We start from the raw sequence: 27,282 nt of genomic DNA, 5'->3' as shown, positions 1-27,282 counted from the left end.
AAGAGAGGTGACCAGACCCATTGTTCACATTAAGACTTGAATAACCGTGACTGGGGTAGGCAAGGATTATGCTTTTTCATGGTGATGGTCATGCAGTGAGAATTATGCAGCAATGCACTTGGATACAGGTAATAACTAATCAGTCAGATTTGGGCTGAGGTGATTGGATAACTGTAAATATGGCTCACAATGGAGATGAGAATTGTTTCTTAATATGCTTTCAAAAACGGACCATTCCAAATGAAACGAATGCTCTTACCATATGTTTCACTCAAATGTTAGAATAGTTTTTTTTTGCTGTTACATTTTGCATTTCTCCAGTCATATAATAATTTATATATCTATTTTTAAGTTTGCATATTGTGACTGTAAGTTTGATTGTACTTTACAAGGGTAGAGATGCAGGATCTGTGTGTGTGTTTGACTGTGTCTGTGATCTTATAAATTATATCAATTTTGTGAGAATTTTGTTCACAAAAAACAAGGGTAGAAATGGTACAAGGGTAGAATTGTTCTGCAAGCATATGTACACCTACAGTACACTAGTAGTTGCGTGTCAATGTTAAAATGAATAAAGGCATCACATGTTTTGTCAAGCATATAGTGTGTGGCCCTTCACTTGGTTTCAAAAACTCAATGTGGCCCTTGAGCCAAAAGGTTTGCCCACCCCTGCCCTATAGCCTAGTGGTTAAACATCAATATTTGAACTTTGGGTGTCGTAAACATCATTTTCAGAAAGAGTACACAGTAGGATACACAAAGAGATACAGGATGGCTCTGTGCATCCCTGACACCTCCCTCTCAGATAACATATTAATTATTGTTGAACATGTTATTTTGGTTGAGTCACACTTGACAAGATAACTTCACGTGTCACTCTTCCGCTTGGTAAAGCAATCATCTCCTAAAACAAGTTCAGTATAAAGGCTGTTTTGCAAAGTTGGCAACCAGTTTTTCCACACCTCAGCTATAGTGTACACGTTTTTCCACACCTCAGCTATAGTGTACCAGCTACAGGTACCCTATTGACCAGCTCTCCCCTGTCACACTGCTGAATCTGGCCATCTACATTGGAGGAACCATGAGAATACAGCTGCCCAACCCAGGCCTGGAAGACAGGATCCTGTCCCATGAGGAGCTGGACAAGCTGGAGACGGAGGAGGCTGGGAGTGGAGACAGGCCCAAATGGGACAACAAGACCCAGTACATGCTCACCTGCGTGGGGTTCTGTGTGGGGCTGGGGAACGTATGGAGATTCCCTTACCTGTGCCAGAGTCATGGAGGAGGTAGGTGGTGTTGTGCTGCAGTGGGTTTGGATGGGGTTGGATGGGGTGTGGTGTGGTGTGGTTGGATTGGGTTGGATGGGGTTGGATGGGGTTGGATGGGGTGTGGTGTGGTTGGATGGGGTTGGATGGGGTGTGGTGTGGTTGGATGGGGTTGGATGGGGTGTGGTGTGGTTGGATGGATGGGGTATGCTGGGGTTGGATGGGGTGTGGTGTGGTTGGATGGGGTGTGGTGTGGTTGGATGGGGTGTGCTGTGGTTGGATTGGGTTGGATGGGGTTGGATGGGATTGGATGTGGTTGGATGGGGTTGGATGGGGTTGGATGGGGTCACTTGTATGGGGTTGAATGGGGTCACTTGTATGAGGAAAGCTGTTCTTCTCTGATTTGTTTGATGTACAGTCTGTATTTGGTGTCTGTGAGAAAATACTGATTTTACTTTACAGTGTTCTTTCTTATTATTGTACGTGCAGTTTAACAAATATTCTAATTACACATTGGACACATTGTTCCACTGTTCTCAGGTACATTGTGTGTACTTACAATACAATAAAACACAGAACTAATGAGAACACTGCAAAACATGTATGTTGTTTATGTCACTGGTTTATGTGTAGTCTAACCATGTGGATCTGTCTCTATGGAGGTGTCACTGGTTTATGTGTAGTCTAACCATGTGGATCTGTCTCTATGGAGGTGTCACTGGTTTATGTGTAGTCTAACCATGTGGATCTGTCTCTATGGAGGTGTCACTGGTTTATGTGTAGTCTAACCATGTAGATCTGTCTCTATGGAGGTGTCACTGGTTTATGTGTAGTCTAACCATGTGGATCTGTCTCTATGGAGGTATCACTGGTTTATATGTAGTCTAACCATGTGGATCTGTCTCTATGGAGGTGTCACTGGTTTATGTGCAGTCTAACCATGTGGATCTGTCTCTATGGAGGCTCCAGCACCACAAACACTGCATTTAATTAGCAAATGTAGTAACTTATTACTATGACTTATGCTGACAGGCCTTGCATAGGTATTAAGGCCTGATATACGTCACACCTCCAGTCAAATCAAATCAAATCAACATGTTTTTGCCACATGCGCCGAATACAACAGGTATTACAGGTATACCTTATAGTGAAATGCTTACTTACAAGCCCTTAACCAACAATGCAGTTTTAAGGTGGTCCTCTGTAGCTCAGCTGGTAGAGCACGGCGCTTGTAACGCCAAGGTAGTGGGTTCGATCCCCTGGACCACCCATACACAAACAATGTATGCACGCATGACTGTAAGTTGCTTTGGATAAAAGCGTCTGCTAAATGGCATATTATATTATTATTATAAGAAAAAGTTTAAAAAATAGATAAGTAAAAAATAAAAAATAAAAAAGAATGAAAGAGCAGCAGCATAATGAGCTGTGAATGACTGACGGAGAGGACAGGCCCGGAGTCTAGAGATGGATCCCAGGAAAAATATCTAACTGTTTGTCAGTTAGTATAACAGTTATTAACTTGCACTTTGCCCATGTCGCCAAAAACATGATGCTACAATGCCTTCAGAAAGTGTTCATACCCCTTGACTTATTCCACATTATGTTGTGTTACAGCCTGAATTCAAAATGGATAAAACATTAATTTTTTTACCCATCTACACACAATACGCCATAATGACAAAGTGAAAACATGTTTTTAGACATTTTTGAAAATGTATTGAAAATTAAATACAGAAATATCTAATTTACATAAGTATTCACACCCCTGAGTCAGTACATGTTAGAATCACCTTTGGCATCGATTACAGCCGTGAGTGTTTCTGGGTAAGTCTTTAAGAGCTTTGCACACCTGGATTGTACAATATTTGCCCATTGTTCTTTTTAACATTCTTCAAGCTCAAGTTGGTTGTTGATCATTGCTGGACAGCCATTTCCAACTCTTGCCATAGATCTTCAAGCTGATTTAAGTCAAAACTGTAACTAGACCACTCAGGAACATTGCGTGTCGTCTTGGTAAGCAACTTCAGTGTATATCTGGCCTTGTGTTTTAGGTTATTGTCCTGCTGAAAGGTGAATGTCTCCCAGTGTCGTTGGAAAGCAGACTGAACCAGGTTTTCCTCTAGGATTTTGCCTGTGCTTAGCTCTATTCGGTTTCTTTTTATCCAAAAAAACTCCCTAGTCGATGTAAAGCATGCCCATAACATGATGCAGCCACCACCATGCTAGAAAATATGGAGAGTGGGACTCAGTGATGTGTTGTGTTGGATTTGCCCAAACATAACGCTTTGTATTCAGGACATAAAGTTAATTTCTTTGTCTTTGTTTTACTTTAGTGCCTTATTGCAAACAGGATGCATGTATTGGAATATTTTTATTCTGTACAGGCTTCCTTCTTTTCATTCTGTCATTTAAGTTAGTATTGTGGAGTAACTACAATATTGTTGATCCATCCTCAGTTTTCTCCTATCACAGCTTTTAAACTCTGTAACTGTTTTAAATTCACAATTGGCCTCATGGAAAAATCCCTGAGCGGTTTCCTTCCTCTCCGGCAACTGAGTTAGGAAGGACGCCTGTATCTTTGTAGTGACTGGGTTTATTGATACACCATCCAAAGTGTAATTAATAACTTCACCATGCTCAAAGGAATATTCAATGTCTGTTATTTTTTTTACCCATCTACCAATATTTGCCCTTCTTTGTGAGAAATTGGAAAACGTCCCTGGTCTATTTGGTTGAATCTGTGTTTGAAATTCACTGCTCGACTGAGGGACCTTACAGATAATTGTATGTGTGGGGTACAGAGATGAGGCAGTCATTCAAAAAAAATCATGGTAAATACTATTATTGTAGAGTCAATGCAACTTATTGTGACTTGTTAAGCAAATTTTTACTCCTGAACTTATTTAGGCTTGCCATAACAAAGGGGTTGAATACATTTTTTATTCATTTGTAAGAATTTCATAAAACATAATTCCACTTCGACATTATGGGGTATTGTGTGTAGGCCAGTGACACAAAATCTAAATGTAATCAATTTTAAATTCAGGCTGTAACACAACAAAATGTGGAAAAAGTCAATGGGTGTGAATACTTTCTGAAGGCACTGTATAGCCATCTACTGTATTTTAGGCAAACATTGAGAATACTATTTCTAATGGTTCTAAACTGGGATAAATGAGGGATGTAAGTAGAACATGGGCTTTCTTGTGCCGACCTAGGGTAGATAGGGTGCTTTAGCCCAGTAAAATCCTCCTAGTGTGATAAATGGAATGTACGGAAACACTTCTGCTCTTATCTTATCTAAATACAGAGAGAATGCGTAAATGGACTTACAGTAACATCCCATCATGTTCTATGGAAACTGTTTGACTACAAGCGCCTGAATGACTGATAAGGCAGATAAGGACTGTTAAGGCAGATAAGGACTGTTATGTACTGAAGACTGCTGATGGACCGGAAAGCCTTGAGAAGTGTTTGTTGTGGACGGAGGGATAGTCACCTGTACATTGAACCACCAGCACCAACACTATCCCGTGCCCCAGTAAATCCTTTACTTTAGCCATTCCTGCCTGCAACAGGTGTATTGACTTGTCTCCGTAAAAGGACGTCAGTGTTATGTGATTCCCAAGTGGTTTAATTGTTTCTCTCTCTCGCTGTTTCTCTCCATCCTTTTTTTTGGCAGTATGTTTAGATAGACAGGTATGTGTATCTATGAGCCCCCTGTTTTTATCCATACCCCAGTACAGGAGTTTTATATCATACAGAGGACTGGTAATATGTACTCCATTACATCTGCAGGTGTCTGTATGTCATGAGATGTCATTAAGAGTCATGGATATTTACCAACGTTTTAAGAGCTTTGATTGTCCCCCCTTTGTTCTCAGGTGCATTCATGATTCCTTTCCTGATCCTGCTGGTTCTAGAAGGTGTTCCCCTGCTCCATCTGGAGTTTGCTATTGGTCAACGTCTAAGGAAAGGCAGTTTAGGGGTGTGGTCAACTATCCATCCTTACTTGGCTGGAGTTGGTAAGCAACACTTTCCCTATCTCTGGTCCAGGGCACATATTTTACGTGCAGTTTGCTGCATGTAAGCAGCAGGTAAACGCCCCGGGACCAGAGCTACACATGCTGCTTCAATAAACCTTCAGTCATCATGGACTCAAATAAATCAAATAAATCAAATTTTATTTGTCACATACACGTGTTTAGCAGATGTTATAGCGGGTGTAGCGAAATGCTTGTGCTTCTAGCTCCGACAGTGCAGTAATATCTAACAAGCAATATCTAACAATTTCACAACATATACCCAATACACACAAAAGTAGTAAGGAATGGGATTTAAGAATATATACATATATGGACAAGCAATGACAGAGCGGCATGGACTAAGTAAGATACAGTAGAATATTATAGAATAGAATGCAGTATATTCATATGAGATGAGTAGTGCAAGATATGTAAACATTATTAAAGTAACTAGTGTTCCATTTCTTAAAGTGGCCAGTGATTTCAATAGGCAGCAGCAGCCTCTAATGTGTTAGTGATGGCTATTTAACAGTCTGATGGCCTTGAGATAGAAGCTTTTTCATTCTCTCTGTCCCAGCTTTGATGCACCTGTACTAACCTCGCCTTCTGGATGATAGCGGGGTGAACAGGCAGTGGCTCGGGTGGTTGATGTCCTTGATGATCTTTTTGGCCTTCCTGTGACATCGGGTGCTGTATGTGTCTTGGAGGGCGGGTAGTTTGCCCCCGGTAATGCGTTCGGCAGACCGCACCACCCTCTGGAGAGCCCTGCGGTTGCGGGCAGTGCAGTTGCCATACCAGGCGGTGATACAGCCGACAGGATGCTCTCAATTGTGCATCTGTAAAAGTTTGTGAGGGTTTTAGGTGCTAAGCCAAATTTATTCAGCCTCCTGAGGTTGAAGAGGCTCTGTTGCACCTTCTTCACCATACTGTCTGCGTGGGTGGACCATTTCAGTTTGTCGGTGATGTGTACACCAAGGAACTTGAAGCTTTCCACCTTCTCCACTGCGGTCCCGTCGATGAGGATAGGGGGGTGCACCCTCTGCTGTTTCCTGAAGTCCACGATCATCTCCTTTGTTTTGTTAATGTTGAGTGAGAGGTTATTTTTCTGGCACCACACTCCCTCCTCCCTGTAGGCGGTCTCGTCATTGTTGGTAATCAAGCACTGCTCTGTGTTCTTGCCAGGCATTGCGTCCATGTTTGTTTCTCTGATGATCAGCCTGTACTACAACACCATCATGGCCTGGGTGATGTGGTACTTGTTTAACTCCTTCCAAGAGACGCTGCCTTGGAGCCAGTGTCCCCTCAATGTCAATCTAACAGGTAAGAGTGCAGTACAGACACAGTCTTCATGCAAGACTGGGAAAACACATTCATTAAAAAAATGAGATGTACTGTATAGTATTTGAAACATTATGGGAGTCAGGGTTCAGGGGTCAATTCCATTTAAAATTCAGCAAATTCAGGAAGTCAACAGATATTCCATAGAGGAGAACTGAGAAAAATGTTAGTTTACTTCCTGAATTAATTAACTGAATTGAAATGGAATTGACCTCAATCCTGATAAACATGCTTCACCCTCAGGATGATAGCTACATTACAAGGAAGAAGTATATTTATTATGAGTTTGAGGACCGAGTTTGGGAAACCCTGCACTAGGGAATAGGGTGCTATTTGGGATGCAGCCTATGTATGAATAATCCAATCATGTATGTCTAATTCTAATAATGTATTATTTGTCATTTTTTTTACATAAATGTCCCAGGCCTGGTGTCAGAGTGTGCGCTGAGCTCCCCAGTGGATTACTTCTGGTACAGAGAGACCCTGAACACCACCCCAGACATTGGTGAGAATGGGGGTCTGCAGTGGTGGATGGTGCTGTGTCTAGTCAGTGCCTGGGCTATGCTCTATATCTGCATAATCCGAGGCATCGAGACCACTGGGAAGGTATAGCAGCTCAACATATCTGAGACAAGGACTACATGTTAACATTCACATTTATGACCAATTATGACCAATAACAATGGATGAAAATTGGAAATTGACAAATAAAATAGTATAAAGGTAGTTTTATGTTATCATGTCTCAGTGATTGCGAAGGTATAGTGACATCACCGTCTCCCCTCTCCTCATAGGCTGTGTATGTCACCTCAACGCTACCCTACGTAGTATTGACCATTTTCCTGATCAGAGGTCTGACTTTGAAAGGCTCTTTGAGTGGAGTCGTGTTTCTCTTCACCCCGGACGTAAGTCACGTGTTTACAACATTTTGTTACATCAGCAAGCTCTGCCAACTGGGACAACAACACAACGTTTTGTTACATCAGCAAGCTCTGCCAACTGGGACAACAACACAACATTTTGTTACATCAGCAAGCTATGCCAACTGGGACAACAACACAACGTTTTGTTACATCAATCAGATTTACCTGACTATATATGACATTTATAGCTGATATCATTTCAGGGATGGGTTTGTATTTCTTTTAGTGTGAGTTTTTTGTGTAACAGTGTCCCAAATGGCACCCTATTCCCTACATAGTGCACTACTTTTACCTAGAGCCCTATGGACCCTGGTTAAAAGTAATGCACTACATAGAGAATAGGGTGCCATTTGGGACACTGTTACACAAAAAACTCACACTAAAAGAAATACAAACCCATCCCTGAAATGATATCAGCTATAAATGTCATATATAGTCAGGTAAATCTGATTGATGTAACAAAACGTTGTGTTGTTGTCCCAGTTGGCAGAGCTTGCTGATGTAACAAAATGTTGTGTTGTTGTCCCAGTTGGCAGAGCTTGCTGATGTAACAAAATGTTGTGTTGTTGTCCCAGTTGGCAGAGCTTGCTGATGTAACAAAATGTTGTGTTGTTGTCCCAGTTGGCAGAGCTGGCCAACCCAACTACCTGGCTGGATGCAGGTGCCCAGGTGTTCTATTCCTTCTCCATAGCGTTTGGCGGCCTCATCTCTTTCTCCAGCTATAACTCAGTGCAGTAAGTCACAATCACCCATCTAAACTACTATGGTTTAATCAATGTATTATATATTTTAGAAACAGTTGTTTACTATGTTGTATTGGGACCACTTTTGAATTGCGTTATAAAGCACGACAACCGTGCTGAATCAGACCGTTACGATTAGTACAGCCCCAGTCTCAGCAGGAGTTGTGTGTTGTTTTCGATTCCCAGTAACAACTGTGAACAGGACGCAGTGATCATCTCTGCCGTCAATGGCTTCACCTCTGTCTACGCTGCAACAGTCATCTACACCATCATTGGCTTCAGAGCCACAGAGAGATTCGACAGCTGTCTTGGCGGGTAGGAATTTACCCGTCTCTGTAGATGACATGTATCTACTATGTATCACTGCATCTAATAGGATAAGAGTACAGTTGCAGAAAGTTGCCAAAAATGTGTCACCTTTCCCAAAATTCCCAGGTTTTTCAGAAATTCCAGTTGGAAGAGTCCTGGAATCAGGATGGGATACGCAGGACATCTGGAAATCCTCCAACCATTATTTCTGGAAAATCTGGGAATTTTGCAACCCTACATGTCCCTAACAGTGTCCCCTACATCCGATATGACAGTATGATAGGCGGTGTGTTATAGTTAGATTTAATGTTACCGTGAAAGAGGCCATGACATCAACTCATTTTCCACAATGATTCTGTAGAAATATCCTGGCGCTGCTGAATACATTTGATCTCCCTGAGGGGAACGTCACTGAAAGCAACTATGATCAGGTTCTCCAGCGTCTCAATGGAACATATCCAGAAGTCATTCAGGGGCTCAACTTGAAGACCTGTGACTTAAACACTTTCCTCAGCGAGGTAGGATTTTTAGGGCTGGTTTCCCAGACACAGATTAACCATAGTCCCAGACTAACAAGCATGCTCAATGAGATTCTCCATTGAAAGCGCTTTTTAGTCCAGCACTAGGCCTAATCTGTGAATGGTCTAAGGTCTCTTATAAATACTGACAATATCAGAATATTATTTCAGCTTGACTATATGGCAATGGCAATCCCAAAGGGAACTATAGACATAATAGTCTACTCCTACACAGTGTAGTAACACAATGTTATTTAAAACAGGATCTAATTCCACTCCTTCTCTGTGTGTCCTGATGTAGGGGGTTGAAGGAACTGGTCTAGCCTTTATCGTGTTCACAGAGGCCATCACTAAGATGCCTGTATCTCCTGTTTGGTCAGTCTTGTTCTTCATCATGCTCTTCTGTCTGGGCCTGTCCTCCATGTTTGGCAATATCGAAGGAGTTCTGGTTCCACTTCAGGACCTGGGGGTTTTCCCCAAGAGTTGGCCCAAGGAGGCCACCACAGGTGAGGCAAGAGCTGGGACAGACTGGGACCGGACATCAGCTCAGGCAACACACCGGCCCATTTATTTCCTTCTGACCAAAACCACCAATTTAAACAGGCCCACTGGGCTAACGATGGACCAGCCTATCTATCATTTGCCCGAACTGCCCTATGGCCAGTCCATTTCTGGACAAGAGCAATCCAGACTTATTGTCTACTACGTTGAGAGATTGAGACCTCTTTGTTAAATATCTTTAACTCATGTTCTTTATTCTGTTACAGGGACAACATGTGTCCTCTGCTGCTTTGTTGGATTAATATTTGTCCAAGGCTCAGGGAACTACTGGCTGTCCCTCTTTGACAGCTTTGCTGGGTCCATACCTCTACTGATCATTGCATTCTGTGAGATGGTCGGGGTTATGTACCTCTATGGTATTGATCGGTGAGTATAATCAATTAATTCTGTGAGATGGTCGGGGTTGTGTTAGAAACGCTACAGTAGAAGACACACAATTACCACAACAAACTGTGATTGGATGGAACTCAAGGATTTTGGGTACTGGCCAGCCGGGTTGGTAGACCTCAAATTCTACTTGTCCGGGTCCAAAATCTGTGACATATTTGAGAAGACAAAATGTCACCCGCCAGTGGGCCAGGTTGGCACATTTTCTACTAGCCCGGTCTGAAAAATACTAACCTCGTGCTAACGGGCTAACTTAATTTCCATCCATAGTAAACTGGACTTGTTAGGTGTTGAAGATATGTATAATAACAATAGTTTTGTGGGTCTCTCTCTCTGTGCCAGGTTCAACGATGACATTGAGTTCATGATCGGCCACAAGCCCAACCTCTTCTGGCAGATTACATGGAGATTTGTCAGCCCTGCCATCATGTTTGTCATCTTTGTGTTCTACTTTATCACTAAAGTCCAAGAAACACCCATGTACAAAGCCTGGAATCCTGAATCGGTAAGGTTTTTACTCTGTCAAGTCTGCAAATCTGTTGAAATCTAAAATCCAAATTGCAACACCTAAATGTTGCTGTAATTTGCTTCTAGGCCTCTTAACATACTACCCACAAAGAAAACGGCATGACAAAGATTTCCCATATGCCTATATTTACATGTATAGCTACATTATGCATATAATCTCCATATGGTACTGTACATTACATTGACAACAATAACATACTAAAAGCCTTATACCATTAATCTTCCATTATAGGACAACTTCCCTACGTTGGAGGAGAAGCCCTATCCAGCCTGGATCTATGTGATCATCTTTATCCTGGCAGGGATACCCAGTCTATCTGTGCCTGGCACTGCTCTCTTCAAATGTTTACGGAGGAAGAGCGATAGAAAGTCTGAACAGCGAGCGATAGAAAGTCTGAACAGCAAGAGCTCAAAACTGTCTCTAACCAAATTGACTTGAACGACAAGGCTCAGAACGTCAAATCCCGTGCCTGATTACTTGCAATAATTCTCCACCAATCAAAACTAAATAAATACAAAGCCTTTAACGTACAGTACCAGTCAGACGTTTGGACACACCTTCTCATTCAAGGGTTTTTCTTTATTTTGACTATTTTCTACATTGTAGAATAATAGTGAAGAAATCAAAACTATGAAATAACACATATGGAATCATGTATTAACCAAAAAAGTGTTAAACAAATCAAAATATATTCTATATTTGAGATTCTTCAAATAGCCACCCTTTGCCTTGATGACAGCTTTGCACACTCTTGGCATTCTCTCAACCAGCTTCACCTGGAATGCTTTTCCAACAGTCTTGAAGGAGTTCCCACATATGCTGAGCACTTGTTGGCTGCTTTTCCTTCACTCTGCGGTCAAACTAATCCCAAACCATTTCAATTGGGTTGAGGTCGGGGGATTGTGTTGGCCAGGTCATCTGATGCAGCACTCCATCACTCTCCTTCTTGGTAAAATAGCCCTTACACAGCCTGGAGGTGTGTTGGGTCATTGTCCTGTTGAAAAACAAATGATAGTCCCACTAAGCCCAAACCAGATGGGATGGCGTATTGCTGCAGAATGCTGTGGTAGCCATGCTGGTTAAGTGTGTCTTGAATTCTAAATAAATCACAGACAGTGTCACCAGCAAAGCACCCCCACACCATAACACCTCCTCCTCCATGCTTTATGGTGGGAAATACACATGCAGAGATTATCCGTTCACCCACACCACGTCTCACAAAGACACGGCGGTTGGAACCAAAAATCTCCAATTTGGACTCCAGACCAAAAGACAAATTTCCACCGGTCTAATGTCCATTGCTCGTGTTTCTTGGCCCAAGCAGGTCTCTTCTTCATATTCGTGTCCTTTTGTAGTGGTTTCTTTGCAGCAATTTGACCATGAAGGCCTGATTCACACAGTCCCCTCTGAACAGTTGATGTTGAGATGTGTCTGTTACTTGAACTCTACGAAGCATTAATTTGGGATGCAATTTCTGCACAGCAGGTGGTGTCTTCTTTTATAAAAAATAAAATAATAATAAAAATTGATTAATATGGTTTTGCAAAATGTAGAAGTTCTTCAACAACAATAGTAATTGATACAACTGAGAGAGAGAAAAATCCATTAAGAAGTACCTGAGAGTAGTGCTTACATCAATACCTCTGGAGGAAGCTGCAGAGGTTTTGGAGGAGGTGGAGATGACTTGAGGGATGGTGCTATGGACTGTAGATATGTAAAGAGAGATTTCTTTTTTTTTACATTGCTGTTTTATAAAACAGATAACAGTCATTTTTTTGTAATTTAACATGTGTTTACCTGTGGAGGTGGCTGTATTCAAATTGCATGGGGCAGGGACACCAGACGAGGCTGCTATGGTGGTGTGACCAGGGGAGACTGAGGAGGCAGTTGGTCCAGAGAAGGCCATGTTGGTGGTGACAGACAGGGGGGGTGGTGTGCATCGTGGTGGTGGTGGACAAAACCGCCGACGATGGCTTGGAGGAGCTGGTGCTTGTAATGGTGGGGTTGAGGGGCCAACGATGGTGTGGCCGGGAGAGTAGGCACGTAGCCATCTTCTGCAGCTGGGGACTCCGGCGGCTCCTACAGGTGTTGCACACTGGGAGGCACTGGCAGTGGTGATGCAGCTGTCAGGAGTGGTTCCAGCAGGGGGTCCAGTAGAGGCGATGGCGTCAATGGTCACATCCATGGCAGCCCTCTCCTGTGCCCTCTGTGTTCTGAGGGCTGCCCAACGCTCTTTCTCCTCTGCCTCGGCCCTCTCCTTCTCACCCCTCTCCTGCCACTGGCGTGTGTATTCCTCCCCGGTGAGGCATGTGGCGACCACAGGGAGTCTTCTGTATCGGCTAGATCGATACATAAGGACAGTAAGGATGTGCCCCAGGTCCTTCGCTATCAGCCCCCCCTCTATTATGGGGTGTTCTAGAGCTAGGGCTGGGACTGGAGCAGGGGCTTGGACTGGAGCAGGGGCTGAGGGTCCTCCTGTGGTCACTGGGGAGGAGGTGCTGATGGACGGCACAGTGCTGCTGGTTCCAGGAGAGGCGGTGGTGGGACCCGGAAGGGACCGAGACGGCATTAAACGGGACCCTTCAATGGCTGAAGGGTCAAAAGGGAAGAGGCCACACTTCTTAAACCCTTCCACCACATAGCGCATGTCCTTGCAGCGCTGGTACGGGTGTCCGATGTTGGGGGAAAATTAGCTAGCTGGCGTAAGCTACCTGAGGCCTCTTGAGGTTATATGGCAGACATTAAAGGGCTACGGATAGCGGGAAGCAAACTCCATATTGAGTCAATACTGCCATCTATTGGTAAACATAATACTTAATATACACTGAGTGTACAAAACATTAAGAACATCTGCTCTTTCCATGACATAGACTGACCAGGTGAATCCAGGTGAAAGATATGATCCCTTATTAATGTCACTTGTTAAATCCACTTCAATCTGTGTAGGTGAAGGGGAGGTGACAGGTTAAAGAAGGATTGCTATGCCTTGAGACAATTGAGACATGGATTGCGTATGTGTGCCATTCAGAGGGTGACTGGGCAAGACAAAATATTTAAGTGCCTTTGAACGGGGTATGGTAGTAGGTGCCAGGCGCAGCGGTTTGAGTCAAGAACTGCAACGCTGCTGGGTTTTTCATGCTCAACAGTTTCCCCTGTGTATCAAGAATGGTCCAACACCCAAAGGACATCCAGCCAGGACAACACAACTGTGGGAAGCATTTAAGTCAACATGGGCGAGCATCCATGTGGAATGCTTTTGACACCTTGTAGGAGTCCATGCCCCGACGAATTGAGGCTATTCTGAGGGCATAGTTTCATTTTGCAGCACTAGAGGGCAGAGTTAGCTATTTAACTCATGAATTACTCCTCTTCAAATATAGTTCTTATTATGTCATGCTGTAGTCTTTTATATAAATCTGTTTCTGCTACTCTTTATTAGCCTGCACTTTTGAGGGTTTAGGTTCAGGTTGTTGTTTCTAAAAGGGTAGCATGCCCATCCTCCAACTAAATCTTTCCTAATACATTTAAACTTTTTTGATGGGGTTGATGGCACGATTGACTCTAATATGATGTCATTTCAATATGAATGGATACTGCTGTCAGGCCTGAGAGCCAATAAATGGTAGTGACTGGTCTGACCATGGATGTGCTGTACAGACTCCACGAGGGTGAGTTGGGAGGCTGCCCACTGGAGATAAGTGTGTAGATGGTATATTTTAGCAATAAGGCCCGAGGGGGTGTGGTATTTGGCCAATATTCGACGGCTAAGTGCTGTTCTTAGACACGATGAGACGCTGTAAAAAGCAATGTTCTGTCATTTGAGCCAATCAGCATTCAGGGCTCGAACCACCCAGTTTATAATAATTCTTATGCCATATATTAATACAGAGAATACACATGAATAACACAGATACAGTAACCAACAATAACATAATGACCCTTACCATCACATTCACCATCTAATTGGAGTTATTTCTACTCTACAAAGTAGAACCCTACAGTATATTGGATACAAATAACAATGTTGAATGTTGGACCTTCATTGGATTTCATATTACTCATATAAGAGTCATAAAGATCATTATAAGAGGCTAATGACTATAGATTCCCAGGGTGTACTAGCAAGAGGCTAGTGCCTCAAATCCATCATCCCTACTGGATAAGATATTTATTATAATCAGGAACAGTTTGCCCTTATAAATAGCCTCCTTTGAACTGTGGACAGATTACACATACATTGGACTCCATAGAAAGTAGTAATACTTTCCAATTGATTTGAGCCTGTCCATCTGCGTCGGAGGAACCATGAGGTGTTTACAGGTATCCAACCAAGACCTGGAAGACAGGATCCCGTCCTATGAGGAACTGGACAAGCTGGAGAATGAGGAGGCTGGGGACAGGCCCAAATGGGACTACAAGGCCCAGTATATGCTGACTATCGTAGGTTTCTGTGTGGGACTGGGGAACGTCTGGCGCTTCCCTTACCTTTGCCAGAGCCATGGGGGAGATAGGTGTTGTTGAGTAGTAGTGTTGCAGAATACCGGTAACTTTCCCATAATTCACGGGTTTTCCAGAAATCCAGGGTTGGAAGATCCCCTGAATACAGAAGGGAATAAGCAGGAAATCTGGAAATTTGGGGAAAGTTACCGTAACTTTGCAACCCTGTGTTCATTTTAGACTGACCACTGTTTTTTATGTACTGTACATACAACAGCAACAGGGAACATCTCCACCACCCTGCTTCTTGGTCTGTTCTCAGGTGCATTTCTGATTCCTTTCCTGATCCTACTGGTTCTAGAAGGTGTTCCCCTGCTCCATCTGGAGTTTGCTATCGGTCAACGTCTAAGGAAAGGCAGTGTAGGTGTCTGGTCTGCCATCCATCCATACTTGACTGGCATTGGTAAGCAAAACACTCCATAGGAATTTAGACATGGGCAAAAATAGACCAAATCTCATTGGGGCACGGTTTTGTGTTTTGTTCCATAGGCATTGGATCCATGTGTGTGTCCTTTCTGGTCAGCCTGTACTACAACACCATCATGGCCTGGGTGATGTGGTACTTCTTTAACTCCTTCCAAGAACCGCTGCCTTGGAGCCAATGTCCAGTCAATGCCAACATGACAGGTAAGGTCTCCATGGACAGCAGGGAGATTTTTTATTTTTTTGCTAAGCTATAATGATGGAAAATTATTCACTTTATACACACCCCCTTATTCCGTTACCTGTAACTCTGTCTTCAATTGCTTCATTCTATTGTATTGTGCCATGTGAATGAATGAAATTAACTTTACCCAGGCCTGGTGTCAGAGTGTGAGAGAAGCTCTCCAGTGGATTACTATTGGTACAGAGAGACCCTGAACACCACCCCAGACATAGATAACACAGGTGGGCTACAGTGGTGGATGGTCCTATGCCATGTGTCTGCCTGGGCGTTGCTGTTTCTCTGCATAAGTCGAGGCATTGAGACTACTGGGAAGGTACGGCATTACCTCTGGACAGCAAATCACTTTAGCAGCAGCAGCTGTCAATGTCAAAGTTATCAAGGTTATGTTTATAGGCATTTGGTTATAAAGCGCTAAATCAAGGTTTCCTTTTTATGATATTATAGCCATATACAAAAAATTACAGAATGATTGGTTTGATATTATATTGATACAATAAAGCATGTTACCATAACACTCAAATGACCTAGCTGTTTTTAATAACAGCCTTGTTGACCTTTCTGACACCAATTTGACAGTGTAAACAGTTGTAGACAGTGTTCACTTTCTAATTTTAACGTATTTTATATATTTGTATTGCATATTGTATTATATATTGTCTATACAGTGTATGTCACCATGGTGCAAACCTGGGCAGAAAATTGTTGTAGTTTGTAGTTTATTTGAAAATACCAACTTTTCAAACACTCGAGGTAGTCGAATATATATATATATATATATATATATATATATATATATATATATTGTGATGTCACGAGAGGCTGTGTCCTGGAGGGACGTTACATCCCCCTGAGGTGGCTGCAAACCCAGACAGCTATGGCTCCATCTGCTGGTATGGTCGGGAACTCCACCCCTCTATGGCCAATCTTCCCACGCAGCTGAAACAAATGAGGAGCTGATGAGCTGAAGGTTTGGGAAGGGAAGAGACACACTGAGGGAGTGTGTGGGGGGTGAAGAGACACAGTCTCCAACCTGGGCTCTCTGGAGGACAAGAGTGCTGCACGTCCACTTCCATGAGGAATATAAGGATTTGGAGATACTTACCTTTGGGAAATACTCACCTTTGGATATATGCACCTGTGGAAATACGTGAGAGACATTTGGAAGGACTTTTTGCTGGGTTGGCCACTAGCTGCAACGTGGACTACAGTAAGGCTGGGGAAAAGTTATCTGAGCGAGTGAGAATTATGATTTTGGATGTGGAAGAGACATCCCTGAACTGTTAACCCTTAAAGAGCCACAAGAGAACAGAATTTTGTTATATTTTCGTTAATTTCCCAAGACCTATAATAAAATCCTTGTTTTGTTTGAACCTTGTCTCCTTGCACTACTTGAGCAATCCCGCTGAAAGCTGTGTAGCCTCTCGTGACGTCACAATATATATGGAAGTATTTTGAATACCTCTCAGAAAACCAAATTTTTTTTTAAGGTATTGGAATATATGGCTGTCAAATATTTGATGAAGAACCAAAAAATAAAACAGTTAGTTGAATTAGTCAAAATATTTTATTACAAGCACATGGTTTGGAGGGCTCTTAGATATGAATCTTAATATAGCCTACAACCTATAATCAAATACATGAGGGACATGGAATCACCTCAGCATTAGAGTAAACCACTTTTACAGCTTTAAACTAACAAATATATTTTCATAATGAGTGAGACACAAGGTAATACAGTAACACATTACATTACGTTCTTATACATGTGTAGTAACTTTGTCATTATTACAACAACAACATTGTTGTTACATAGGACTTTGGCAATTGCTTTATAATTGAATAATAATGGAGTTATTGCATAAGTGTAATAAGGAACAGTCACTATTCCTCTTGTGTACAGTAGTTACAAAAACACTCAGGTCATCGCTATGCGATTAAAATGCAATTGACAATGTATCATGTAACAACATGCTAATAAAATGTTGCTCCAAAAGTAATTAAAGTTTATTACACAGGTACAATAACTGTTAAATGTTAAGTGTTACTGAGAAAGCTAACTGTAACAAAATATGGCCATTAAGTGTCGAAGGGAAACTAAATGTCCCAACTACAGCCAAGGTAGGTGGAAAATCATGTTAGTTTGTTTTCTGAGTAAACTATCCCTTTAAAAATGGTATAGTGTGTGTTTTAAACAAGAACACTTACCCTCAGATGGACAAAGAGGTTCGAAGTTGTTTTTGCTAAGCATTCAACTTGCGGTTAGCAATGTTTGCAAATGGCTTTGAATTACTGTGCAGTATTTTCAGGTATCATACAATTAAATGCAGCTTTCGACCTTTTCAGTGGCATGTTGAAAGAGTCATACAGTAGTTGAGCGTCACAACGTATTTATACTTCTCTGGTTAATTGGTTTGACTTGATTATGTGCACTTCAGGAGAATGTACATTTACAAAAAGTTCAGATAGAATGTATTGTGTAGATCAAATATATGACTGTCAGATAAATTGGAATAGTATAGGGCATTGTGTGTGCTCTATTCATTCTATTTCTATCTTCAACATGCAGTTCTAGATAAAGCCTTGCCATTAGTTGAAGGCAGCCAATCCAATAGTTTCAGAAAAGTAGACACTTCCTGAGATCTGTATTCAAGTATTTAAAAAAGTAGTTACTTCCTGAGATCTGTATTCATGTCACGGTCGTTGAGAGACGGGTCAAACCAAGGTGCAGCGTGGTATGCGTACATGTTTATTAAGACGAATAAACACTTGACAAAATAACAAAACAACGAAACGTGAAGCTCAAACAGTGGCTACACAAAACAAGCAAAAACACGAGTCAAGATCCCACAACTAAGGTAGTCAACCAGGCTACCTAAGTATGATCCCCAATCAGAGACAACGATCGACAGCTGCCTCTGATTGGGAACCACACCCGGCCAACATACAGTGGGGGAAAAAAGTATTTAGTCAGCCACCAATTGTGCAAGTTCTCCCACTTAAAAAGATGAGAGAGGCCTGTAATTTTCATCATAGGTACACGTCAACTATGACAGACAAATTGAGAAAATAAAATCCAGAAAATCACATTGTAGGATTTTTAATGAATTTATTTGCAAATTATGGTGGAAAATAAGTATTTGGTCAATAACAAAAGATTCTCAATACTTTGTTATATACCCTTTGTTGGCAATGACACAGGTCAAACGTTTTCTGTAAGTCTTCACAAGGTTTTCACACACTGTTGCTGGTATTTTGGCCCATTCCTCCATGCAGATCTCCTCTAGAGCAGTGATGTTTTGGGGCTGTCGCTGGGCAACACAGACTTTCAACTCCCTCCAAAGATTTTCTATGGGGTTGAGATCTGGAGACTGGCTAGGCCACTCCAGGACCTTGAAATGCTTCTTACGAAGCCACTCCTTCGTTGCCCGGGCGGTGTGTTTGGGATCATTGTCATGCTGAAAGACCCAGCCACGTTTCATCTTCAATGCCCTTGCTGATGGAAGGAGGTTTTCACTCAAAATCTCACGATACATGGCCCCATTCATTCTTTCCTTTACACGGATCAGTCGTCCTGGTCCCTTTGCAGAAAAACAGCCCCATAGCATGATGTTTCCACCCCCATGCTTCACAGTAGGTATGGTGTTCTTTGGATGCAACTCAGCATTCTTTGTCCTCCAAACACGACGAGTTGAGTTTTTACCAAAAAGTTCTATTTTGGTTTCATCTGACCATATGACATTCTCCCAATCCTCTTCTGGATCGTCCAAATGCACTCTAGCAAACTTCAGACGGGCCTGGACATGTACTGGCTTAAGCAGGGGGACACGTCTGGCACTGCAGGATTTGAGTCCCTGGCGGCGTAGTGTGTTACTGATGGTAGGCTTTGTTACTTTGGTCCCAGCTCTCTGCAGGTCATTCACTAGGTCCCCCCGTGTGGTTCTGGGATTTTTGCTCACCGTTCTTGTGATCATTTTGACCCCACGGGGTGAGATCTTGCGTGGAGCCCCAGATTGAGGGAGATTATCAGTGGTCTTGTATGTCTTCCATTTCCTAATAATTGCTCCCACAGTTGATTTCTTCAAACCAAGCTGCTTACCTATTGCAGATTCAGTCTTCCCAGCCTGGTGCAGGTCTACAATTTTGTTTCTGGTGTCCTTTGACAGCTCTTTGGTCTTGGCCATAGTGGAGTTTGGAGTGTGACTGTTTGAGGTTGTGGACAGGTGTATTTTATACTGATAACAAGTTCAAACAGGTGCCATTAATACAGGTAACGAGTGGAGGACAGAGGAGCCTCTTAAAGAAGAAGTTACAGGTCTGTGAGAGCCAGAAATCTTGCTTGTTTGTAGGTGACCAAATACTTATTTTCCACCATAATTTGCAAATAAATTCATTAAAAATCCTACAATGTGATTTTCTGGAAAAAAAATTCTCAATTTGTCTGTCATAGTTGACGTGTACCTATGATGAAAATTACAGGCCTCTCTCATCTTTTTAAGTGGGAGAACTTGCACAATTGGTGGCTGACTAAATACTTTTTTCCCCCACTGTAGATCTAAACATACTAGTTCTCCACATAGAATTACACATTACATAGAATACTCACACCTTGACCAAACCAACTAGCGAACTCTATGTCAGGGCGTGACAGTACCCCCCCCCCTCAATGGTGCGTACTCCGGCCGCACCAACCTGACTCATTAGGGGAGGGTCCGGGTGGGCATTCAGCCTCGGAGGCGGCTCCGGCTCCGGGCGTGACGACCTCTCCCTCTCTGCCTCCCCGTTGCACCCCTGGTCTGGTCTGGACCTCGACGCGATGCTTCCCCTCTCCTTCCTCCCATGATGCACCAAGCCCTGTCTGGACCCTGGTGTGGGAGGCCCCGAACCTGGAGAGGGGCTGACGTCTGGGCCTGGATCGGCAATCCTCCCGCGATGCACCAAGCCCTGTCTGGACCCTGGTGTGGGAGGCCCCGACCCTGGAGAGGGGGTGACGTCTGGGCCTGGAGTGGAGCCACTGACCGGAGATGAACTGGACCCCGGTGGAGCGGACTGCTCTGGCTCCGGAGTGGAGCCGCTGACCGGAGCTGAACTGGACCCCGGTGGAGCGGACTGCTCTAGCTCCGTAGTGGAGCCGCTGACCGGAGCTGGACTGGGAACATGCACCACTGGTCTGGTGCGGGGAGCAGGTACGGGGCCGTACCGAGCTGGCGACACGCACCCCTGGTTTGATGCGGGGAGCAGGTACGGGCCGTAATGGACTGGAGACACGCACCACTGGCCTAGTGCGAGGAGCAGGCACGGGTCGTGCCGGTCTGGAGACACGCACCACTGGTTTGGTGCGAGGAGCAGGCACGGGCCATGCCGGACTAGAGACACGCACCACTGGTTTGGTGCGAGGAGCAGGCACGGGCCATGCCGGGCTGGCAACACGCACCACTGGTTTGGTGCGGGGAGCAGGTACAGGCCGTACCGGACTGGATATGCGCACCATTGGTTTGGTGCGAGGAGCAGGCACGGGCCGTGCCGGACTGGATACACGCACCGCTGGTTTGGTGCGGGGAGTAGGTACGGGACGTACCGGGCTGGCAACACGTACCACTGGTTTGGTGCGGGGAGCAGGTACGGCCGTACCGGACTGGATACGCGCACCACTGGTTTGGTGCGGGGAGCAGGTACGGCCGTACCGGGCTGGCAACACGCACCACTGGTTTTGTGCGAGGAGCAGGCACAGGGCATACCAGGCTGGGGAGGCGCACTGGTGACACAGTGCGTAGAACCGGAGCAGGATATACTGGACCGTGGAGGCGTACTGGAGGTCTGGAGTGTACAGCTGGCACAACCCGTCCTGGCTGGATGCCCACTTCGCACGATACGTGCGGGGCGCTGGCACAGGACGCACTGGGCTGTGAATGCGCACTGGCGACACAGTGCGTATCCCCGCATACCTTGGTTCCTCAATGAACACACGCTCCTTTTGTTGCCTGACCAGCTCCTCTCTCCGTGCATCCACTACTTCCTTCTCCCTACGGGCCTCCTGCAGCGCCTCCTCTTGAATGGAGCTCTCCTGCTCTATTCTCGCTATCAGCCCCCGTAATGTGGTGGCCTCCTCTCTTAAACTGCATATCCGCAGGTCTTGGAGGACCTCTAAAATAGCGGCCTCCTCCTCTACAGTCAGCCTTTTCACGGCCTCCTGCTGCCTCGTCGTCCACCCCGTGTGCCCCCCAAAAAAAATTATTGGGGCTGCTTTTCTGGCTTTCTTCGTGACCGAGTCCTTTTAAGTCGCCGTTTCTCCTCCCTTGCTGCCTCTGTCTGCTCCCAAGGAAGGCGATCCATCCCAGCCTGGATCTCTTACCATTTAATATCTCCTCCCAAGTCCATGATTTCTGCTCCTCCTGGGCACGCTGCTTGGTCCTTGTTTGGTGGGATCTTCTGTCACGGTCGTTGAGAGACGGGTCAGACCAAGGTGCAGCGTGGTATGCGTACATGTTTATTAAGACGAATAAACACTTGACAAAATAACAAAACAACGACACGTGAAGCTCAAACAGTGGCTACACACAACAAGCCAAACACGAGTCAAGATCCCACAACTAAGGTAGGCAACCAGGCTACCTAAGTATGATCCCCAATCAGAGACAACGATCGACAGCTGCCTCTGATTGGGAACCACACCCGGCCAACATAGATCTAAACATACTAGATCTCCACATAGAATTACACATTACATAGAATACTCACACCCTGACCAAACCAACTAGCGAACTCTATGTCAGGGCGTGACAATTCAAATAGTTTTGAAAAGTAGTTACTTTCTGAGATCTGTATTCAAATAGGGAAAAAAAAGCCAATTTTGGTGATCTGTATTCAAATAGTTGTAGTCACCCCCAAAGTAATAATAATATGCCATTTAGCAGACGCTTTTATCCAAAGCGACTTACAGTCATGTGTGCATACATTTTTACGTATGGGTGGTCCCGGGGATCGAACCCACTACCCTGGCGTTACAAGCGCCATGCTCTACCAATTGAGCTAACTATTTGTTACCCCAGAATTAGTTTTACTTTCCACAAAGCATAGTTTAAACTATAGTTATCACAGGTCTGCCATGGTGACATATCAGTAGTATATCACCCCAGTGACATATCTGTAGTATATCACCCTAGTGACATATCTGTAGTATATCATCCTAGTGACATATCTGTAGTATATCACCCTAATGAAATATCTGTAGTATATCACCCTAATGACATATCAGTAGTAATTCACCCTAGTGACATATCAGTAGTATATCACCCTAATGACATATCAGTAGTATATCACCCTAATGACATATACTGTAACTCATATATCTCAGCTTCTGTGTCATTAAACTGCAATGGTAAAATGTCATTATTTTATGTATCCATAGTGACATATATTTAACTAATGGCAGCTTGCGTAACATATTAACAGCAGTTATATGTCACTATTTTGATATATACTAATAAGTCCATGGTATATTTGCTATAGTAGTACACCAAACAGTAATTGTCCAACTTCATAACAGCATTCCTCCCTCCTCCCATTAGGCTGTGAATATCACCTCAACATTATCCTGTAGTCTCCTCCCATTAGGCTGTGAATATTACTTCAACATTACCCTGTAGTATCTTCCCATTAGGTTGTGTATATCACCTCTACATTACCCTGTGGTCTCCTCACATTAGGTTGTGTATATCACCTCAACATTACCCTGTAGTCTCCTCCCATTAGGTTGTGTATATCACCTCAACATTACCCTGTAGTCTCCTCCCATTAGGTTGTGTATATCACCTCAACATTACCCTGTAGTCTCCTCCCATTAGGTTGTGTATATCACCTCAACATTACCCTGTAGTCTCCTCAAATTAGGCTGTGTATATCACCTCAACATTACCCTGTAGTCTCCTCCCATTAGGCTGTGTATATCACTTCAACATTACCCTGTAGTCTCCTCCCATTAGGCTGTGTATATCACCTCAACATTACCCTATGTGGTGCTGACCATCTTTCTGATCAGAGGATTGACCTTGAAAGGCTCTTTGAATGGAGTGAAGTTCCTCTTCACCCCAGACGTGAGTAGTTTAAATTAGTATCCTGTCATCGAACAAAAGTATTTCTTCAAAGTATATGATATTCCAAGTTCAGCCACAGATACAGATCCACAAAGATCTAAGGCCTTTTAGCTACCGTTCATTTATGTTGTAGTAAGATAGAATTAAAACGACACGCCTAACAACGTTTCTCTGGGTGTGTGTTTCTCCAGATGAATGAACTAATGAACCCATCTACTTGGCTTGATGCGGGTGCCCAGGTGTTCTATTCATTCTCTTTGGCCTTTGGAGGTCTTCTGTCTTTCTCCAGCTACAACTCTGTGCAGTAAGTCCATACGGCTTGCCAATAACTACTAAATGACTTGTTGTTTACAACACAGTTGAGACATTAAATCAATTCAAGACGTATCATAACTTGTACATAACCACTGCAAACTTAAGACCCAGTCCTACCTAACTCAAAGTGAGCAAGCGTAACTTTCATCATAAAATATTTCATTTACGTTAATGCAGCCAAGATTTATGCAAAAGTTAAAGTGATGCTGCAATATATCTAGTTTAGATTCAACCCTTATGGCTGGATTCTGATGGGGGTACGACAGTTGAACTAAACTCAAGAGGCATTTATAAGTTATATAAGTCAAGAACCAATAGGTTAAAAAAAACGATTGACCAATTCCAGATAGCTCCTTTAATGTTTTCTATCTCTCCAGTAATAACTGTGAACAGGATGCAGTCATCATCTCTATTGTCAATGGAGCCACTGCTGTCTACGCCGCAACAGTCATTTACACCATCATTGGCTTCAGAGCCACAGAGAAGTTTGACGACTGTATTACTGGGTATGTACCTATACTAGACTTAAACTAGAGTCGTTGCATGACGATATGAACTACCCTCTAAATAAATGTTTTCTCATTGTTCGTTTGCAGAAATATCCTGACACTGCTCAATACATTTGATCTCCCTGAGGGCAACGTCACTGAAAGCAACTATGATCAGGTTCTTCATAGTCTCAATGGAACATATCCAGAAGTCATTCAGGGGCTCAACTTGAAGACCTGCGACTTAAACACTTTCCTCAGCGAGGTAGGATTTTTAGGGCTGGTTTCCCAGACACAGATTAACCATAGTCCCAGACTAACAAGCATGCTCAATGAGATTCTCCATTGAAAGCGCTTTTTAGTCCAGCACTAGGCCTAATCTGTGAATGGTCTAAGGTCTCTTATAAATACTGACAATATCAGAATATTATTTCAGCTTGACTATATGGCAATGGCAATCCCAAAGGGAACTATAGACATAATAGTCTACTCCTACACAGTGTAGTAACACAATGTTATTTAAAACAGGATCTAATTCCACTCCTTCTCTGTGTGTCCTGATGTAGGGGGTTGAAGGAACTGGTCTAGCCTTTATCGTGTTCACAGAGGCCATCACTAAGATGCCTGTATCTCCTGTTTGGTCAGTCTTGTTCTTCATCATGCTCTTCTGTCTGGGCCTGTCCTCCATGTTTGGCAATATCGAAGGAGTTCTGGTTCCACTTCAGGACCTAGGGGTTTTCCCCAAGAGTTGGCCCAAAGAAGCCATCGCTGGTGAGATGAGACAAAAACGTCCCTTACACCATTTTAAAGGATGGAGTTCCCTTTGTTAAATATATTTATTTATTTATTCTTCTTCTTCTTCTTCTTCTTCTTCTTCTTCTTCTTCTTCTTCTTCTTCTTCTTCTTCTTCTTCTTCTTCTTCTTCTTCTTCTTCTTCTTCTTCTTCTTCTACAGGGACAACATGTGTCCTCTGCTGCCTTGTTGGACTGATATTTGTTCAAGGCTCAGGGAACTACTGGCTGTCCCTCTTTGACAGCTATGGCGGGTCCATTCCTCTACTGATAATTGCATTCTGTGAGATGGTCGGGGTTGTGTACCTCTATGGTATTGATCGGTGAGTAATACATTCATTCTGTGAGATGTTGGAGGTTATGTTACTCTATGGTATTGACAGGTTAGTTTTGAAACAACATTCTGTTGATTAACATGGTCCTTACATTTGCCATTCATTCATTAGAGTCTGGGAACTTGCAAAGGGATGTTGACTATGTATGTTATTCTAACAGGTTCAACAATGACATTGAGTTCATGATCGGCCACAAGCCCAACCTCTTCTGGCAGATTACATGGAGATTTGTCAGCCCTGCCATCATGTTTGTCATCTTTGTGTTCTACTTTATCACTAAAGTCCAAGAAACACCCATGTACAAAGCCTGGAATCCTGAATCGGTAACGTTTCACTTTGTTGTCAGTGGCCAAATTAGTTATGAAATGAGGAGACTTTCACTTATTAATAGTAAATCAACTTGTATTCACATGTTCCCTATTTGGTGTATGAAAGGAACTCACTACACAGTGGCATCAGTAGGCTATAAGCACACTAACAAGCTTATTACTGTTTCTTTACAGGACAACTTCCCTACATTAGAGGAGAAGGAATATCCAGCCTGGATCTTTGCTATAATCTTCATCCTGGCAGGAGTCCCAGGTCTTGCTGTACCTCTAACGGCTGTTTACAAATGTTTGCGGAACCGCTGCTGCAAGAAGGATAATGAGTTTAAACAAGATGACTTAAACACTATTGCCAAACAAGTTCACCTGATGGATGAGGCTACCAAGATCAAACCAGAGATCCCAGAGACAGCAGATGGGAGATAGTGATCAGATCAGATCACTGTGAAGTCCCTTTGTTGTTTTTATCACAGGCCTCCATTTGTTTACTTCAGGCCACTGAGAGCTAAAAGGAATAGATATGTTTGATACTGCTTTCAATAATTACATTTTACTCTCCAAGGTTGTATGGAACGAGGTACGGCAGGAAAGCCATTAAAGCTTACATTGATTGACACGTTGTTGTAATTATTGTGCTGAAAGGTCAACATTAAACTAAATTATATCCCTTGTTCTTGTTATGTTCTTGTTATAGTATAGTCCTAGGGGATTACAATTCAGTGTGTAGTGCTGGTCTTGTTATAGTATAGTCCTAGGGGATTACCATTCAGTGTGTAGTGCTGGTCTTGTTATAGTATAGTCCTAGGGGATTACCATTCAGTGTGTAGTGCTGGTCTTGTTATAGTATAGTCCTAGGGGATTACCATTCAGTGTGTAGTGCTGGTCTTGTTATAGTATAGTCCTAGGGGATTACCATTCAGTGTGTAGTGCTGGTCTTGTTATAGTATAGTCCTAGGGGATTACCATTCAGTGTGTAGTGCTGGTCTTGTTATAGTATAGTCCTAGGGGATTACCATTCAGTGTGTAGTGCTGGTCTTGTTATAGTATAGTCCTAGGGGATTACCATTCAGTGTGTAGTGCTGGTCTCGCAACTTTGAGCTAATTCATATTCAAGATAATTTACTGATTAATTACTGGAATAATTCATTGATCTGATTTATTTGATTAATCTG

General features: G+C 43.2%; 2 protein-coding genes across 2 annotated transcripts; both read left to right on the top strand.

Annotated features, from left to right (window-relative positions):
* The first annotated feature begins 970 nt into the window (after positions 1–970).
* LOC121585715 (sodium-dependent neutral amino acid transporter B(0)AT1-like) lies at positions 971–11,186 on the top strand. Its single transcript, XM_041902037.1, has 12 exons — positions 971–1,286; positions 5,153–5,293; positions 6,476–6,613; positions 7,056–7,237; positions 7,426–7,536; positions 8,176–8,288; positions 8,484–8,612; positions 8,968–9,124; positions 9,426–9,630; positions 9,892–10,051; positions 10,415–10,577; positions 10,833–11,186. The coding sequence occupies exons 1-12, from the start codon at positions 1,082–1,084 to the stop codon at positions 11,037–11,039; spliced, it is 1,911 nt and encodes a 636-aa protein (XP_041757971.1). The 5' UTR covers positions 971–1,081; the 3' UTR covers positions 11,040–11,186.
* A 3,667-nt stretch (positions 11,187–14,853) lies between these two features.
* On the top strand, positions 14,854–26,627 carry LOC121585717 (sodium-dependent neutral amino acid transporter B(0)AT1-like). The gene is made up of 12 exons (XM_041902038.1): positions 14,854–15,114; positions 15,361–15,501; positions 15,588–15,725; positions 15,897–16,078; positions 23,745–23,855; positions 24,047–24,159; positions 24,548–24,676; positions 24,767–24,923; positions 25,225–25,429; positions 25,613–25,772; positions 25,945–26,107; positions 26,288–26,627. The coding sequence occupies exons 1-12, from the start codon at positions 14,907–14,909 to the stop codon at positions 26,534–26,536; spliced, it is 1,956 nt and encodes a 651-aa protein (XP_041757972.1). The 5' UTR covers positions 14,854–14,906; the 3' UTR covers positions 26,537–26,627.
* The last annotated feature ends 655 nt before the right edge of the window (positions 26,628–27,282 follow it).

Source organism: Coregonus clupeaformis, chromosome 17 (genome assembly GCF_020615455.1).
Source record: "Coregonus clupeaformis isolate EN_2021a chromosome 17, ASM2061545v1, whole genome shotgun sequence".
In the NCBI taxonomy this organism is placed as follows: domain Eukaryota; kingdom Metazoa; phylum Chordata; class Actinopteri; order Salmoniformes; family Salmonidae; genus Coregonus; species Coregonus clupeaformis.
This window is presented reverse-complemented; position numbering and strand designations above follow the sequence as displayed.

Bases quoted from the DNA above. Each gene is read 5' to 3' on its own strand.
- LOC121585717 (XM_041902038.1), top strand. From the start codon at position 14,907: ATGAGGTGTTTACAGGTATCCAACCAAGACCTGGAAGACAGGATCCCG. The intron at 24,677-24,766 runs GTATGTACCTAT...GTTCGTTTGCAG, and splicing joins TTTGACGACTGTATTACTGG to AAATATCCTGACACTGCTCA. The intron at 25,773-25,944 runs GTGAGTAATACA...TTATTCTAACAG, and splicing joins TACCTCTATGGTATTGATCG to GTTCAACAATGACATTGAGT.
- LOC121585715 (XM_041902037.1), top strand. From the start codon at position 1,082: ATGAGAATACAGCTGCCCAACCCAGGCCTGGAAGACAGGATCCTGTCC. The intron at 1,287-5,152 runs GTAGGTGGTGTT...CTTTGTTCTCAG, and splicing joins GTGCCAGAGTCATGGAGGAG to GTGCATTCATGATTCCTTTC. The intron at 8,613-8,967 runs GTAGGAATTTAC...ATGATTCTGTAG, and splicing joins TTCGACAGCTGTCTTGGCGG to AAATATCCTGGCGCTGCTGA.